Raw genomic sequence first — 15,611 nt, forward strand, 5'->3', positions numbered from 1 at the left:
TTTTCTAGGACAGGCCATGCAGTATCTAATCCATCCTTTCCTGGAGGTAGCTTCTGAATGACAAACTTAGTTACATGGTACCCGGTAGTAGGTGTTCTCTAGGACAGGCCATGCACAATGAACAAATCATTACCTCATGGTATTTTGAATGACTGAGTTGTGTTTTAGACTGCTTTTAGTGCTGCTCCAGCAGCAGCAGCATGGTAGGGAACATCAGAAATGGACTTCACACATGCGGTTCCAGGTCTTCACTGTGACAAGCAAACACTTGAACCACTAGGCTATCCCCATTCTCAGTTCTGAATGACAAGAACAATCAAATTAATTCTTCCTGGGTGGATGTTTGAATAAGAAATTGTCTTTCCTACAGGGTTCCAGGGAGTATTGACAGGCACAACCTGATCCGACCTTACCAGGTGGAAGTTCTCAGTGATAAACCTTCTGCGTTACAGGGCTCTGAAACAGACCAAGCATAATCTATTCCAACCTTAACAGGTGGATGTTCTCAGTGATAAACCTTCTGCGTTACAGGGTTCCTGGAAGTAGATGGGCTCTGGAACAGGCCAAACACAATCTGATCCACCATTACCTTGTGGTCGGTGTTACTGAGGAACTTGGTGACTTCATCGCAGTGTTGGAGGCAACTCTGCCACGTATGTTCCGAGGAGCTGTCCAGCTGTACAACTCAGGTGAGGCTTGTGTGGTTTTTGTTGTAAAATCAGCTTAACACATTTTATTAAATCATTGTCCATATAGCCTGTCAACTACTTTTTTAATGGTGGTGTAGTGTTTAGATAAAACTTATTGAAAACTCCACGACACAAGACACGGTTAATCTAGACACTATTATTTATTAAGGTTCATATTCTGCTGAACTGAAATTGTCTAGATGCTGTCATATAATTGTGATATTGCTCCACCTGGCATTAAACAAGAAACTTCAGTATCATTTGAAACACCAGATGTCAGAAACAGAACAGGTGGCTTTTGTACTCTTGAAACACATTATGAGATCATCTGGTGCTGTGTATTCATTTAGATTCCTGGAGACATTTGGTGTCTTCTCATCCACACTAACCTATGTCTTTATCAGTCAGTTTGTGAAGTAGAGGATGTAAAACTCTTGAGTACTGTGCTAGTATTGTGACGGAATGTTTATGAGGTATGTGTGTCCATCGTTAGTCTACAACACCAACCATGTGTTCTTATTGCTTTGAGCATTTTGGCAGCTCTACTGTCACGAGTATGATGACTATTAAAACATTGATGTGGGGTTGAGTGGACTTCCATAGACACAGAATTTGGGACTGGGATGGATGTTTTCTATACCCATGTGACCATTTCTGCTGTCTGTTCTCAGGCAACTTTAATCATGAAGAGTAAACTCACGTCCCTGTGTACAACCACCATGGCTTCTGTGAAAACATTGGGGATGGCTCTTGTCAGGAATGGCATTATAGCAAGTGATGTTATTACTGTAGGACAAAATAAACTTTAGCTACGAGGCACAGCCCCATAATTGCTCTGGTTATTTCATGTTTCAATCCTTTTAAGGTTTGTAAATTTGGTATATTATTCATGTGGTTTATGTATTGTACACTTGTGTCTTCTTACAAGACATCTTATGGGACATTATCTTATTACTCTTGTCTGTATGTGTTTGATGCAAGATGTTCTGTTATTTTTTAAAACAGGTTAATCTTTGTAAAAGTCATACAGGCGTATATGTGCACTAGTAGTAATCTTTGTGTAAGTTGTATATGCACTATATGCTCTAGTATTAATCTTTACATAAGTCATACGGGCACATATATGTGCTCTGGTAATATCCTACTTCAGATACTTAATGTCTTCAAGCATATATGGTTTAGCATTCACTTTTAGGTGCCAAGATTTTTCCGATCAAATTGTGTTGAATTATTTGAGAAGATGGTGTCTACAACTGGATAAGGGAGCATTCATAATTTATTCCAGGGGTAGTTTGGGGTCTGTCTACATAAAAATCATCATCACCCCTGTAACATGAATTATTATTGGCTCCTATTTATTTATGATGATCATAACTGAGAAAGGGTTCTTTCGAGAGAGACAAGTAAGTGTATTGCTGTAAATTACATTCTGGGGTGAATTCACACAGTATTTTATAAGAATGCCAGGAACCTCCAATGGCTACCACTGTTGTATAAGGGCTTCAAGTATTTTGGTACCTTTGGAAAACATGGAACTCATACCCAACAGATGAATGCTTTATTTTGTTGCATTGCTGATGAAAATGTATTTATGCTTCAGGTCGCAAATCCCATCTACGGAAAACCACCAAGAAGATTGCTCCCAAACCTGACACACTGGCTCGAATTCAGGAGTCGCCAATATGGCGGATGGAGAACGAGTTTTATGAGTTTGCTGTACAACAGTTCCATTATGTAAAACATCAGACATTTGACCTCGTAGATGGGGAATACGTTGAGAAGGGAAACCGTTTTACCTATGAAAAGATTCGTCCCAGATGAAACTGACATGAGACTCATAACAGCATGTTAAATTAGAGAGAATTAACTGATTATCAGGATTGATTCAACAGAAGAAATACTGTACCAGGAAATTGTAATTCTGTGTATGTCTCCTTAAGGAGTATGTCCAGGGGGTTTCTTCCCTTACACAAAAAATGGATAAATGAAATTTTCAACAAGAAAATACCCCACTCTAAAAATGATTTCAGTAAATACTGGATTGTGATTGATTTATCAAAGTCATTCAGAGGTATACAATCACCTCTGATACCTCACAGTGTGTATTTTTAAAAAATCTTAATAATGTGTTTATGGTAAAATGGAGATGAACTTACTGTGTTGGAAGATCAAAGGTATATAATGGAATTATAAAACTTAACGAAATTATATACGCTATGCGTTCAGTTTTCATTAAATTTAGAGCTATTGTAATGTCATGATATACCTCTAATTTTCAAACAGTATGTTTATCTCCTAATATTATGATGTTTGTATGATTTTTGTAGGAAATACATAAACAAAGTATGGTAAACAATATGATATTCTGTAGAGGTCCTTCCACTGCCACAAAACAATCTATTCAACAGGGCTTTAGACAGAACTCTGTAAGTTTATCATTGTAGTTAAAAAGCAGAACACTTGTGTCAGATTTCAATCCTTCTAAAAACCTTCCTATCCTTATTTTTAAGCTCAGAATGATCAAACAGTGCTCATATAGGTCATTACCATGGTAACTGACCTAAATGATTAAGTCACATCCTTAATGCAGGATTACATGGTGTAACATGTACAGTGCTCATACAGGGCATTACCATGGTAACTGACCTCAATGATTGAGTCACATCCCTGATGGAGGATTACATGGTGTAACATGTACAGTGCTAATACAGGGCATTACCATGGTAACTGACCTCAATGATTGAGTCACATCCCTGATGGAGGATTACATGGTGTAACATGTACAGTGCTCATACAGGGCATTACCATGGTAACTGACCTCAATGATTGAGTCACATCTCTGATCACGTAAAAGAGACTAGGTGTAATATATACATATGTTGATGGTTAAGAATCCTGTGTCTTGTAAGCTTTTTTGCCATCAACCAATGAGGATAGTGGCGATACTGAACGGAACCTCAATTGCTACCAAGATAGTCTCCAGGGTATATGTTCAGGTTAATCTCCACTACTACCCTACATGCATCTATGGCTTTTTTATCCAATCAGGTGTCTATTCTGGGAAGTGGAGGGTACCAATCACATGGTTCTTTCATAACTAATTCCCTTATATCTTCGTCCTACAGTGAGCAAGTCTTTGTGGCTGTCTTTGTTGACAGTGGCAAGCTTGGTTGTAAAGGCTTATGTCATTGGCTAGTGTGACAAGGTGGACCAGCAAAGAAAGATAATACAATCATCAGGCCGTAGATGCATTCAGGGTACTAGTGTAGATTTATCGGAAGGTATACCATGGTGATTATCAAGGATAATACTGACAGCATATTTTCTTAAGTTTCAATGATCTGTCATTAAGTATCACTTTAGCTATTGAGGAAGTATGCTTATGATTTATGCAGGTGAAGTCAGACTGACACTGGTGTGAGTGAATACTCTGTTACTTACATATTCAGCATACTTGTAATATGGCACAGCATTAGAGGGTGAGGGTAATTTAAATATTAGGGTCGGTATGTTTCTGTTTCGGAATTTTACTGCTTTCTGTGACAGCCGCAAAATTGATTCCCGTTTTAATGTTTTAGTATTGTGCAAACTGGCTATGAATATTGCCATATTTATTATTGATGCCAATCAATTGTTTTGGACTTGACAAAATCATTCAGGTCAACAGGAGCAATGTCGCTCTATGATCATTCATGAATAACCATTGTAACACTAATTTTATGAATATTCAGTGAATATGCCAGTTAATGCCAGTGTATATTCATGTCACGCTGGTATTGCCCATATTCAGTGAATGAACAATTGCCACACTGTTACATTTCAAAGACCAGAGCTTGATGACATGTTGTAGACATCAGATTGTTGTTGCCAGTCGACAACATTCAAATAGTTCTCTTTAGTGACAAAATCAAATCATGATTTATTTATGTTGCAATTTTGGTTTAGGACCTGATATTCAGAGCCTGGCCAGTACTGTCACATGTGTGTTGGCAATCATCTGTATCATATGCATTTACTTATAGTCCCTGGAGGAATCCTCGATACCAAGATTGTTGACCAAATGGAACTGAAATTTCTTAACCAATTCCTTTGGGGGCTGGTTCCTAACTTTGAGGGTTACTTCAAGGGACTGTTATAACATGATCTTGTAGCTTGGACATCAAGCTGGATGTCATTCATGAAAAATGTAATATATCAGGACGACAGCAAACAGACGAATGAATAATCAATCGTTTGTTGAATGTAAAACATTAAACTGTACCAATCATTAACTGAGGTGAAGGTCATTACAAGGTCATGACCTTGTAGAGGGTGGAAACAGTGTGTGTATATTTACTACAAGAAGGGTTGTACAGGTGTTTAATCCGATGAAGAAATGCATTTTTGTTGGGTATCTGAGAACTATGGGTGTGTGTATGGTGAGGCTGTATGGGGATGGGTGTACACAGGAGAAGTGGGGCTGTATTGGTGATGGGTGAAGGTAGGATGAAAGGTCACTGTAACACAAATCCTCAAGCAACATCATTGTAGACTTGTCATTTGCTGTAGTGGTAGCCTTGAGACATGTCAGGCACATCAATTTGAACTCGTTGACTGTCTTTGTTAAGGTGTATGTATTTCAATATTAATATTTCTGCAGATTTTATATTATTTAAGTCCCCTGATGCTGACCAGTTAACACCAAATGGAGCTCATAGATGTGGTGGTTGTTAAGTCTTAGCACTAAATGCCAAAGGGAGCTTGGAACTTGTGTTTTTATAAGAAAATACAACTTTATAAGCTTGAAACTATCAGTGGTAAACTAACTGAATATTGGTGTTATCCTTTAGTTGATATTCTGATCCTCACAGCTTTTAATGGTTCTATCTGTTGCTAGTCATGCAAGACCTTCAGCTTACAAAATGGCCTGCATGGTTGTAAGCAACTCTCCTACAGATGCAGGACAGGTATATAAAGCACCATAGAACATACAGGTGTCAAGAGCAGCCAGGTTATTGAACGCTTTCAATACAGGCCACTTCCAAGAATTCAACCACACCTATAGAGATTCAACAGTTGCAATCCATCGATAGTTCAATCCATCGCTACAGCACTAATATCCATGCAGTACTAATACAATACCAACCCTTTGATTAGGCAGTTCAACAGAGAGAGATAATTGTTAGGAAAGGCTACTTGTGAGTTGATCGAGGGTTTTTGTGCAGGATGAATGGGTGTCTGAATATTTAATTATTGTGTACATATTTTGTGAAATGTTGACCTATATTGACATAGGACTTCTAGTTAGTATTGCCTGGAGATGACAACACTCTGTGATTCAAGGTCAGATGTGACCCTTCTAAAAGCTTTAAGCCAAGTAATGACCATATATGGTATCAGCATGTGTTCATCTCTCAACTTTACCACAGTCCATAAAACTGGCATTTCATGTTATTTACTGATGTATATCTGTGTAAAGAGACAGTAAACAGTTCTACATGGAATCCATGGAACCTGATTCAAATGAAAGTGTCGGTACACAGCTTGATTTTGATTATTTCATTGTTGGAACAGAGTAACAGCACTGACTGTTAATACATGGCATGATCTAAGAAGACTGTTAGACATATACTGTACAAAAATAATTAGGTATATTCATAAAGTTTCAAATTATGAATAATATGCATTGAAAAGGTACTGAAAAATTTCACTTTAAATAGAAAAGTAAGTGTAATATATGGAAAGTTGAAAAAAATGCAGATGTGGTATGTCCTGAGCGTGAATTTAGACCAACCCTGCTTATTCTCAGTGCTTTGTTTAATGTGCATACACGCTTGCAATACAAACCCATAATAGTGATATGAATTATAATCTGAAGTTTAATCGTAATTTGAATAATATTCTGAAATTTAAATGTTCATTTGGCAAGGTAACATTATGAGTATATGAAATCTTAATTTCAATTTTTTTCTATTTACTTTTTTGTTTATAGTGAAATTCATCAGTAGGTTTTCACTGCAAATAGACTATAGCTCAAAGTTCAATAAATCCTCATGTGCTCTAAACATTGTACTTGTAAGCCAGTACTAAAAACTGCTGAACTGTTTGACTTGAGGAAATTATTGCACACCTTATTAGAGTTTTGCATCTTAATGTTTATCTAGCTTCTACATGGTTACTCCAGTTACCATGTTTACTTCCATCAACTCAAGCTGTGTGAAGAAGGAAGACAAAAGGCTTGAGTCTTAGATACTATAGGACTTGAAACATCTTGTAACATCATCTTACTGTTCACTGATATACTTGCTCAGTTTCATATGGAGAGTGACTTGATTTGAAGCTAGGTGAATCATTATTTCTTCCTGTTCGATATGTATTACTTTGTATTTGAATACATGAGGGTGATCATGAGCCCATATTGGTCTATAGTCAAATGAATGTTATGTGCCATGAACTATGTATCATATGTACATTGGATGTATAAATTTGTTCTTGTATTTAGGAGGCAAACATCTGATTCTTCCTTTCATAGACACAAAATCATTTTTGAGTGTTTCATAACAAAATTTGCTTTCTGTAATCAGTAGTAAGCTGAATCTGTTCAATGTTTCGCTTTAGATGTTGAAACTATCAATCCTTATTCATCCTCAGTGATCGTAGTATAGATCTTATCATAAAACATACCTCAGATTTCTGTAGTCAAGCTTTAATTATGGTGGATGGATGTATATTTACATGGTGTAATTACAACAAAATCAAATTTTTGCCTCACTCCTGTAAAAAGTCATAGTTATCACCAGAACTATTTTCAAATCCTAAAAGGTCTATAAACTTCAGTCTTTGATTCTCAACATGTCATGTGGAAGTCATGCAGTGTATGGGTTATGTGATTGTCATGTGACAGGTCATGTGATCAGTGTCATGTACGTCAGGTGATCAATGTCATGTGACCAAGTCACATGGTAAGGTTGTATTTTATGGGCTATTGTCCACTGCAATTAAAGATATTTCATCTTAAACGCTTTGTATTTGTCTGTATATAGGTCAGAACCACAGAAAATATGAGTGTGACTGGAAGCTTATATATATGTTGCAGCAACATTTACAAGTATACTGTTCACGGTTGATTGAATGGCACATATTTGAAGGATATCTGTCCTCAAAGCCAGTGTCAGATACTTCTAGAACTGATAGGACAGTGGGCTAACCATTTGGTTAAAGCATCCTTTCGTCACACCCAAGGCCTGGGTTCAATTCCCCTCATGGGTACAATGTGTGAAACCCAATTCTGGTGTCCCCTGCCGTGATATTGCTGGAGTAATGCTAAAAGTTATGCAAAACCCAACTCATTCACTCACTCACTCACTCACTCACTCCTCACTGTTGCTTCCTTTCTGTTGTCAGTGACCATGCAGCTGATAACCTCCCTGGTGTGGCCGACAGTGCTGTGGTTCAAACCCTGGCTGCCTCGGACCAAATCTGTTTAGGTGGTTCTTCATGTAACAGGGCTTGCCCACAGTAGCTAGGGGATGTCATTGTTAATTGTGGCATTGTATCATTGGTGAGTGACGACAGTGAAATATAACATTGCATATGTCAGCCATATAGCAACACCACCATGCCATTCTCCAATTTTGTTTGGTAACCAAGTGGTTGAAGTGTTTGCCCATTATGATGAAGGACTGGGTTTTAATTACCCATGTGGCAAGAATGTGTGCAGTCCAAGCAAGAGTCCTCAAGCAGTGGTGAGATTGGACTTAAGTTGAATTGTCGTTATCTTAAGCATAAATCATCAGGCATGTTAGGACAGGAACACTTAACAAAACTCATACGTTGTCGTGAAATGCATGATGAAATGTGGTGTAGGTAACATTAAACAAAGTGCACTATCCCAATATGCATGATGAAATATGCTGACGGTAGCATGAAATAAAACACACAGTCCTAACATGCATGATGGAAAATACTGAAGGTAGTACTAAGAAAACTCGCACGTTGTCCTAACATGCATGATGAAATATGCAGACGGTAGCTGAAACAAAACACACACAGTCCTAAAAGTACTGATGCTTGTGTTTAAATAAAAACTTGCTCCACCCTTTATTCAAGAGCTGATCACAAGCTATCATCCAGACAGAACCTTGAGGTCAGCTTGTCAGAATCTGCTTGATCGCCCATCTTCAATGTCAGCAACCTATGCAGCAGCAGGCCTGCCACTGTGGACTCACATCCTGAAAGCATACGATCTATGTCGTATCTGGATGATTTCAAGAATGTCATCAAGACTCACTTGTTCAAGGAGGGTTTTACGAGTAGACATTCCTAGTATTGTGTATATACATGTGTTGTTAGACTCAAGAGCGCAATTGAGCAGTTCTGCTCAGCTGGTAAAAGCGCCATACAAATCTATAGTTATTATTATTATTCACAGATTGAGATAGAAATGCAGCAGAGAGGGTTCCGGGGATCCTGGAACAGTCAGGCTGGTAAAGCTCATCATCAGCTCACGGCCTTCGCCCCCTCTACACGCAGGCCAGACAGCGAATGGGATTTCTCCCAGGAAACACTGCCTTAGTCGAACCCCTAGAATACGAAGACTCCCCAACTCTACAGCCTTCTGCATTACTCAGATTGTCAGAAGGGCTGTGCTCCCGGTGGAGAACCCGGGCACTCTCCTGATCTGCGCCAAGGGCACCGAGGACAATGGGGAGCCTGACGACAGTGTACTTGGGATGCAAGCGAGACATTTCAAAGGCAAGGTCCGCATATTTATCATGCTTTTCCTAAATCTTGCCAATCACATTGCTGTCAAAAGGGACAGAAAATTCATTGATATATATAATTTCATTGGTTGTATCAAAAAGGACAAGATCAAGTTTGTTGGCTGGAATTCGTCTCAGGCTGTATATTGGCCTATTCCAGAAAAGTTTAAAAGCATCATTTTCCAGGATGCCCTGGACAGGGTCATACCATGGATGGACCTCGGGGTCAAAGCCACAGGCATGGCGGAGACGATAGTTAAAGCAGCGGGCCATGCCATCATGTCTGTTTGTGCCAAGGAAGGGCATCCACTGACAAGATGTTGGACAGTCTCTGTAAATTCATTGCAAAGAGGACATTTCATGTTCACATTTTGGTTTAGAATGACGTTCTGGCGATTGCGAGTGGGAAGTGACTGGTCCTGAGCAGCAAAAAGGAAGCCCTCAGTTTCACATTTGAGACCAGCCGACTTCATCCAGGCGAAGGAGTCGGTTGGACTGATGTTCTGCTCCACACATTGCATGTACACACGATGCAATGGCTTCTCAGACAGCTTCTCCACAAAGGACCGACTCTTGGCAGACTTAGTAAAGGACTTCACCTGGTTTACTGCCATCGCTGTACCGTCAAGCATTTACACCGTAATCATTAAAATTATTACTAAAATGAATGGTGACAAATGCTGAAGTTAGGTCAAAGAAAACATGCATGATGAATTATTGCAGAAGGAAAATACTATCCTAACATGCATGATGAACAATGCTGCAGGTAGCACTAAGAAAACTAATGCATTGTCCTAGCCTGCGTGTTGAAATATGCTGAAGGTAACAGTAAACAAAGCTCAAACATTGACCTAACATGCATGATGAATTATGCTGAATGTAGCACTAAACAAAAGTCACTGTCCTAACATGCATGATTAAATCTGCTGAAGCAACACTAAACTTCTCTCATCACTTCAAAGACAGGTTCTATTGCCCACATGTATATAATGTGTGAAACCAATTTCCGGTGGTCTTGCTGTTATGTCAGGATCTTAAGCTTGATTGGCACAGTGGGGATTTTGATGTACTAGGAATAAAGCTTAATCCTAAGTTGAATAACCTTTGGGTAATTAATACAAGAAAAAGACTAGAAATTATTAATAGAACTCTTGGGAATTGGAGAAAAAGAAATTTGACATTAATAGGGAAAATAACGGTTATTAAAACTTTAGCACTCTCATCATTAGTGCATATACTCACTTCACTCCCAAATCCTCCAAAGGAATTCATTGATAAATTAAACAATATATTTTATAAATTCATCTGGAATGATAAGCGCGATAAGATAAAGCGAACAACACTTATTAGAAAATATGAAGAAGGGGGACTAAGAATGGTTAATGTAGAGGTATTCATTAACTCATTAAAACTGTCAGTATTAAATAAATATCTCCAAAATAAAAACACTAGCCCTAGTACCTTTCCATTCAAGGATATATTTCTGCTTGGAGCCAACATTGAAAATTATGTGAAAATAATTAATCCCTATTGGAAAGATGTGTTGGCAGCATGGGGAATATTTTATAGAACACATAAAACTGATTTTACAGATATTAATCAAATCTTATCTGAACCCCTTTGGTTCAACCATCAATTCCAAAATAGTAATTTTATTATAAGACATTGGTATTTTAAGGGTATTCACTCTATAAGAGACTTGTGTAATGATCAAGGTATTTTGTCATTTAATGAACTTAAGAAAACTTACAAAATCAAAGGCACAGTTCTTGATTACTACCAGGTTCTTTCAAATATACCAAGAAAATGGAAAGATACTATTAGAAATAATCTATTGATTGTTCATAATCACTATCTCAGCACACCACTGATATGTTTACTTTCAGCACCAAAGAGGTCAAGATATTTCTATGATAAGCTTATAAGTACTGAAACTTTCCCTTCTACATGTGAAAAATGGCAACAACTCTTTGACACTGTACATGTAATCCCATGGGAATATATTTTTAAAGATTATAGAAGATGCACAAAAGATACTAAATTGATTGACTTTCAATTTAAATTTATTCATAATATTATATACACAAAAAAAGAATTACTGAAAATGAAATTAGTTGATGATGAACTTTGCTCTTTTTGTAACTTAGTGTCTGAAAATTTGATACATATTTATTGGGAATGTGAATGTGTGAAAACATTCTGGTTGAAACTGAAAGAATATATTGACAATAAGACAACAGAAACATTTACCCTGACAAAATATACAGTCTTAATTGGTGGAAATAATACTGACTTAATGAACCATATACTTCTTGCTGGTAAAAAATACATTCATGTATCAAGTATTAAAAACACCAAGTTATCACTGGATGCATTTCTAAAAATACTGGGTGATATTTTCAAAACTGAAAAGTTTATTGCTACTAAGAATAATAAAATGTTACCATTTGACAGAAAATGGTCACCACTGCTGCCATATATCCAGTATATATAACTTTTATCCATATGAACTTTTGTCTTATTATGTACTTGTGCTGTTGCATCATTTATTTGTGTATCTGTCTACTGAGTTGAATGGATAATAAAAAAAAACAAAACAAACATTCAAGAATTGAGTTTCAAAATACAATGTAAAATGAATTTATTTTACCACCGCTTCAGCTACTTTCCATTAATGGACACTCCTTTGCCTCACTTTCCACCATAACAACAAGTCTCGAGGAAACACGTGTATAAGCAGAAAAACATTTCATAACGCGCATTGTGAAATAATATCAGAAGCTTCTCAAACTAACTTATAAGGTCACTGGTATCAAAACAACACAGTGACCCCTTCTAATGAGTCGGTAAAAGGTCGGTAACCTTTGCAACTTGTGCGATGTACAGTGATAAAGTGTATATCCAATACATCGTCACCAAACAACCAGTCCTAGGTGGTAGCCACCTTTAAACATAGTAGGCATATACCTTTCTCTCATCCAGGTAGTTTGGTTGTGGCCTGTTATGCAGGCGGTCAGGGTTCGATTCCCCTCGGAAAGCTGCTGCTGCCGTATCCGTGGTCTGTGATACAGACCCTGAAGCAAAAATATCCAAGGAAGCCCATGCAAGTCTAGAAAATGTGGCAAGTCTAGATTGCCCAGCTTCTGAAAATTAAGGAAGTCGCAGGGCTCCATTTCATTACATTATTTTCTTTTACTATGAACTCTTTTCAGCAAAATATGTTAATTTCAGAGACTAGTTTTTAGTCCACCGCTTCCGTGAAGTAGGACGGATTGTGCAAATGCAAAGTGACAGCAGACATAGGCTTCTCACACTGTATCCAAGTGCGGAATCAAACAGGCCATACTAGACCCTAGACCAAACTACACCCCGCGTTAAAGCGGCTAGAATATACCCCGGGGTATATTATGGCTCCGTAGTATAAAAGGGCCTAGGTCAATTCATACCGCACAGGGCAAAATACACCCCTCAGTATAGCTGCATCTTTGTTAAAACAGGCTTGGGTAAGATTATACCCGGGTATACTATTACCAATCTCTACCACAGGTCTAATTTGGCTGAGGCAAATTCATACCCCAACCCCCACCCACGTCAGAAGGTAATACCCCATTGACATCAGGCTTGTTTATTAGGCAGACTGTTATTACTTCAGCCGGGAAAACCACAATGAGTACAAACAGCAGGTCAAAGACCGAAGAGTGTTTACACATTAAAATAAAATATATCCACAAAACACAATTGTGAAAATAAATGACTCAGTTACCTTTTCTGTTCATGATGTGATAACACGTACAATGTCCTGAAACCTAAGCTTCAAAGTCATCACTGTAGGTGTACCAAGTTAAAAGCTGATAAAAACATCAAAATGTTTTCATAAAGATTTGGGCACAGAAAGGGATTATAAATATTAGGGATGTTTGTGATGAAATTGGTGTGCTATCAGCAGAATCTGTAAAAGAAAATTATCATATCAAAAGTAGCTATTTGGATTTTAGATATTTACTGAACCTATTACTTGAAGTTTGGAAACATGATTTAAAGCAGTGTCAGTCTGTCACTTTCAGGAATGTGAATGTTATCCAGTGCCAGATACACTAAGTTAAGGGTGTTTTTATTGATAATCGCAGTGATAAACACAAACACTTGTAACAAATGGCAGCTTATATTTTCTGACACTGACTTTGATTGGAACAATATATCGACAGCATATAAAAAGAGATTACAAGATACAAATCTTATAGACTTTTAATATAGGTTTCTACAAGGTCTTCTTTATCCCAAAAGGGAATTGGTACAAAAAAAGTTGAGAACAGTTTGTGTTGTTTTTGCAGTGATGTAAGCCTGTGCATTTGGCTTAACAATTGATGGTACACCACATGATAATAGAATACTAAATCACATTGTCATTGCTGCAAAGAGACATACTCACATAATATGCAGTATTAAAACGTGCTTGTAAATCTGAATGTAATTTATTTATGAAAATTCTAAACGAAATGGAGCCTTATCTCCCCAGTACTAGTTGCCTCTAAACTTCATTGACGTGTACCTTTACATTGTCTATAGATGTATCTAAATTTAATGTAAACACTTATGCATGTTTATATATACACAATGCAGTAATATCTTACCTGTACGCTTTATAGCTGCATTACTTTAAGCCATAAACATCATGGCTTTGTATATATGTGATATCAGAATCTTGAAAACCAATGAAAAAATACCTCCACCACACCAGACCACACCACACCACACCACACCACCACCATCACCAAATAAACAAACAAGAACATTTGCACCTGTAAGCCCAACTTTCAACTTAAGTCTAGTACATTTGGGATTGCTAATCATGATTAACCGTATTGAAATGGCCTAGAGATGTCAGTTGTACCATATTTCGTTACTGTCAGGTGAAGATTTATGGTGTATCATAGAGTAATGATTTTGTTGATGGCCACGTATTGCTGGACGCTACAGCGATGGGAGTAAACCAGGAGAAGTTATTCAACAAGTCTGCTCAGAATCGTTCATTTGTGAAGAAGCTTTCTGAGAAGCCATTGCATCGCGTGTACATGCAGTGTTTGGAAAGACAAAGCAATCCCACCGACCTGGGTGAAGTCGGCTGGTCGTGTGAAACCGAGGGCGTTTTGTAATGCTACCAAAGACCAGTCACTTCCCACTCGCAATCGCCTAAATGTGATTCTAAAAGAACACATTTGCAAGAAATGTCGATTGTGCAATGATTATACAGAGACTGTCCAACAACTTGTTGATGCCTTTTCCTGGTACAAACAGCACATCTTAAAAGGCAATGATGACATGGATCGTTGTTTCTACTATCCCCTGCAGATTTGACTCCTCCATGGTAGGTCCCTGAACATGTCCAGGGCGTCATGGAAAATGATACTATCAAACTTCTATGGAACAGGGTCATATACAGTCTCAAAAGCAAATCACACGTGTCAATTTTACACGTGCACCTTGCCCACCTGGCTCTTCTACCAGCAAGAGCCCACCCCCTCGTACAAAATAGCGACAGGTGACAAGAAAATGATGGAAACAGGAAACTGGAAATCACATCGGATATTTTGTACTGTCGCGTGAATGATGCGTTAGGAAATGCCCCCCACATGTGCACTATTAACCTCTATGTAAGCTTGTACCGCCCCTACTGGTATCAAGACTGTGATACGAGCGAGTGAATGAATTTAGTGTTAAGGCTCTTTTAGCAATATTCCAGCAATAATACGCCATGGGATACCCGAAATACACATATTGTACCCATATGGGTGATGGATCCTAGGTCTTTCGCGTGACGAGAGGACGCTTTAGTCACTAAGCTACACACTCACTGATATTAGCCCCGTTAAGATCCGGGGTGGAATAGGCCTTCAGCAACCCATGCTTGCCACAAAAGGCGACTATGCTTGTCGTAAAGGGCGACTAACGGATTCGCGAAGTCAGGCTCGCTGACTTTGTTGACACGTGATATCATCGGTTCCCAGTTGCGCTGATTGATTGTTGATCACTGGTTTGTCTGGTCCAGACTCGATTATATACAGGCCGCCGCCATATTCCTGAAATATTGCTGAGTGCAGCGTAAAACTAAACTTACTCACTCACTCATGCACTAACTCATATAATATTGCGGATATATACTCTTCAAATAAAGTAGTGGATC

General features: G+C 38.1%; 1 protein-coding gene across 1 annotated transcript in view; it reads left to right on the forward strand.

Annotated features, from left to right (window-relative positions):
- The window catches only part of LOC137273356 (heparan sulfate 2-O-sulfotransferase 1-like), a 190,693-nt gene extending 183,006 nt beyond the window's left edge, over nt 1-7,687 (forward strand). The window contains exons 7-8 of the mRNA XM_067805966.1: nt 532-689; nt 2,290-7,687. Coding sequence (XP_067662067.1) covers nt 532-689; nt 2,290-2,510 — 379 coding nt within the window. The 3' untranslated portion in view covers nt 2,511-7,687. The remainder of the gene's footprint in view (nt 1-531; nt 690-2,289) is intronic.
- The last annotated feature ends 7,924 nt before the right edge of the window (nt 7,688-15,611 follow it).

This window comes from Haliotis asinina, chromosome 2 (assembly GCF_037392515.1).
Source record: "Haliotis asinina isolate JCU_RB_2024 chromosome 2, JCU_Hal_asi_v2, whole genome shotgun sequence".
NCBI classification, from domain to species: domain Eukaryota; kingdom Metazoa; phylum Mollusca; class Gastropoda; order Lepetellida; family Haliotidae; genus Haliotis; species Haliotis asinina.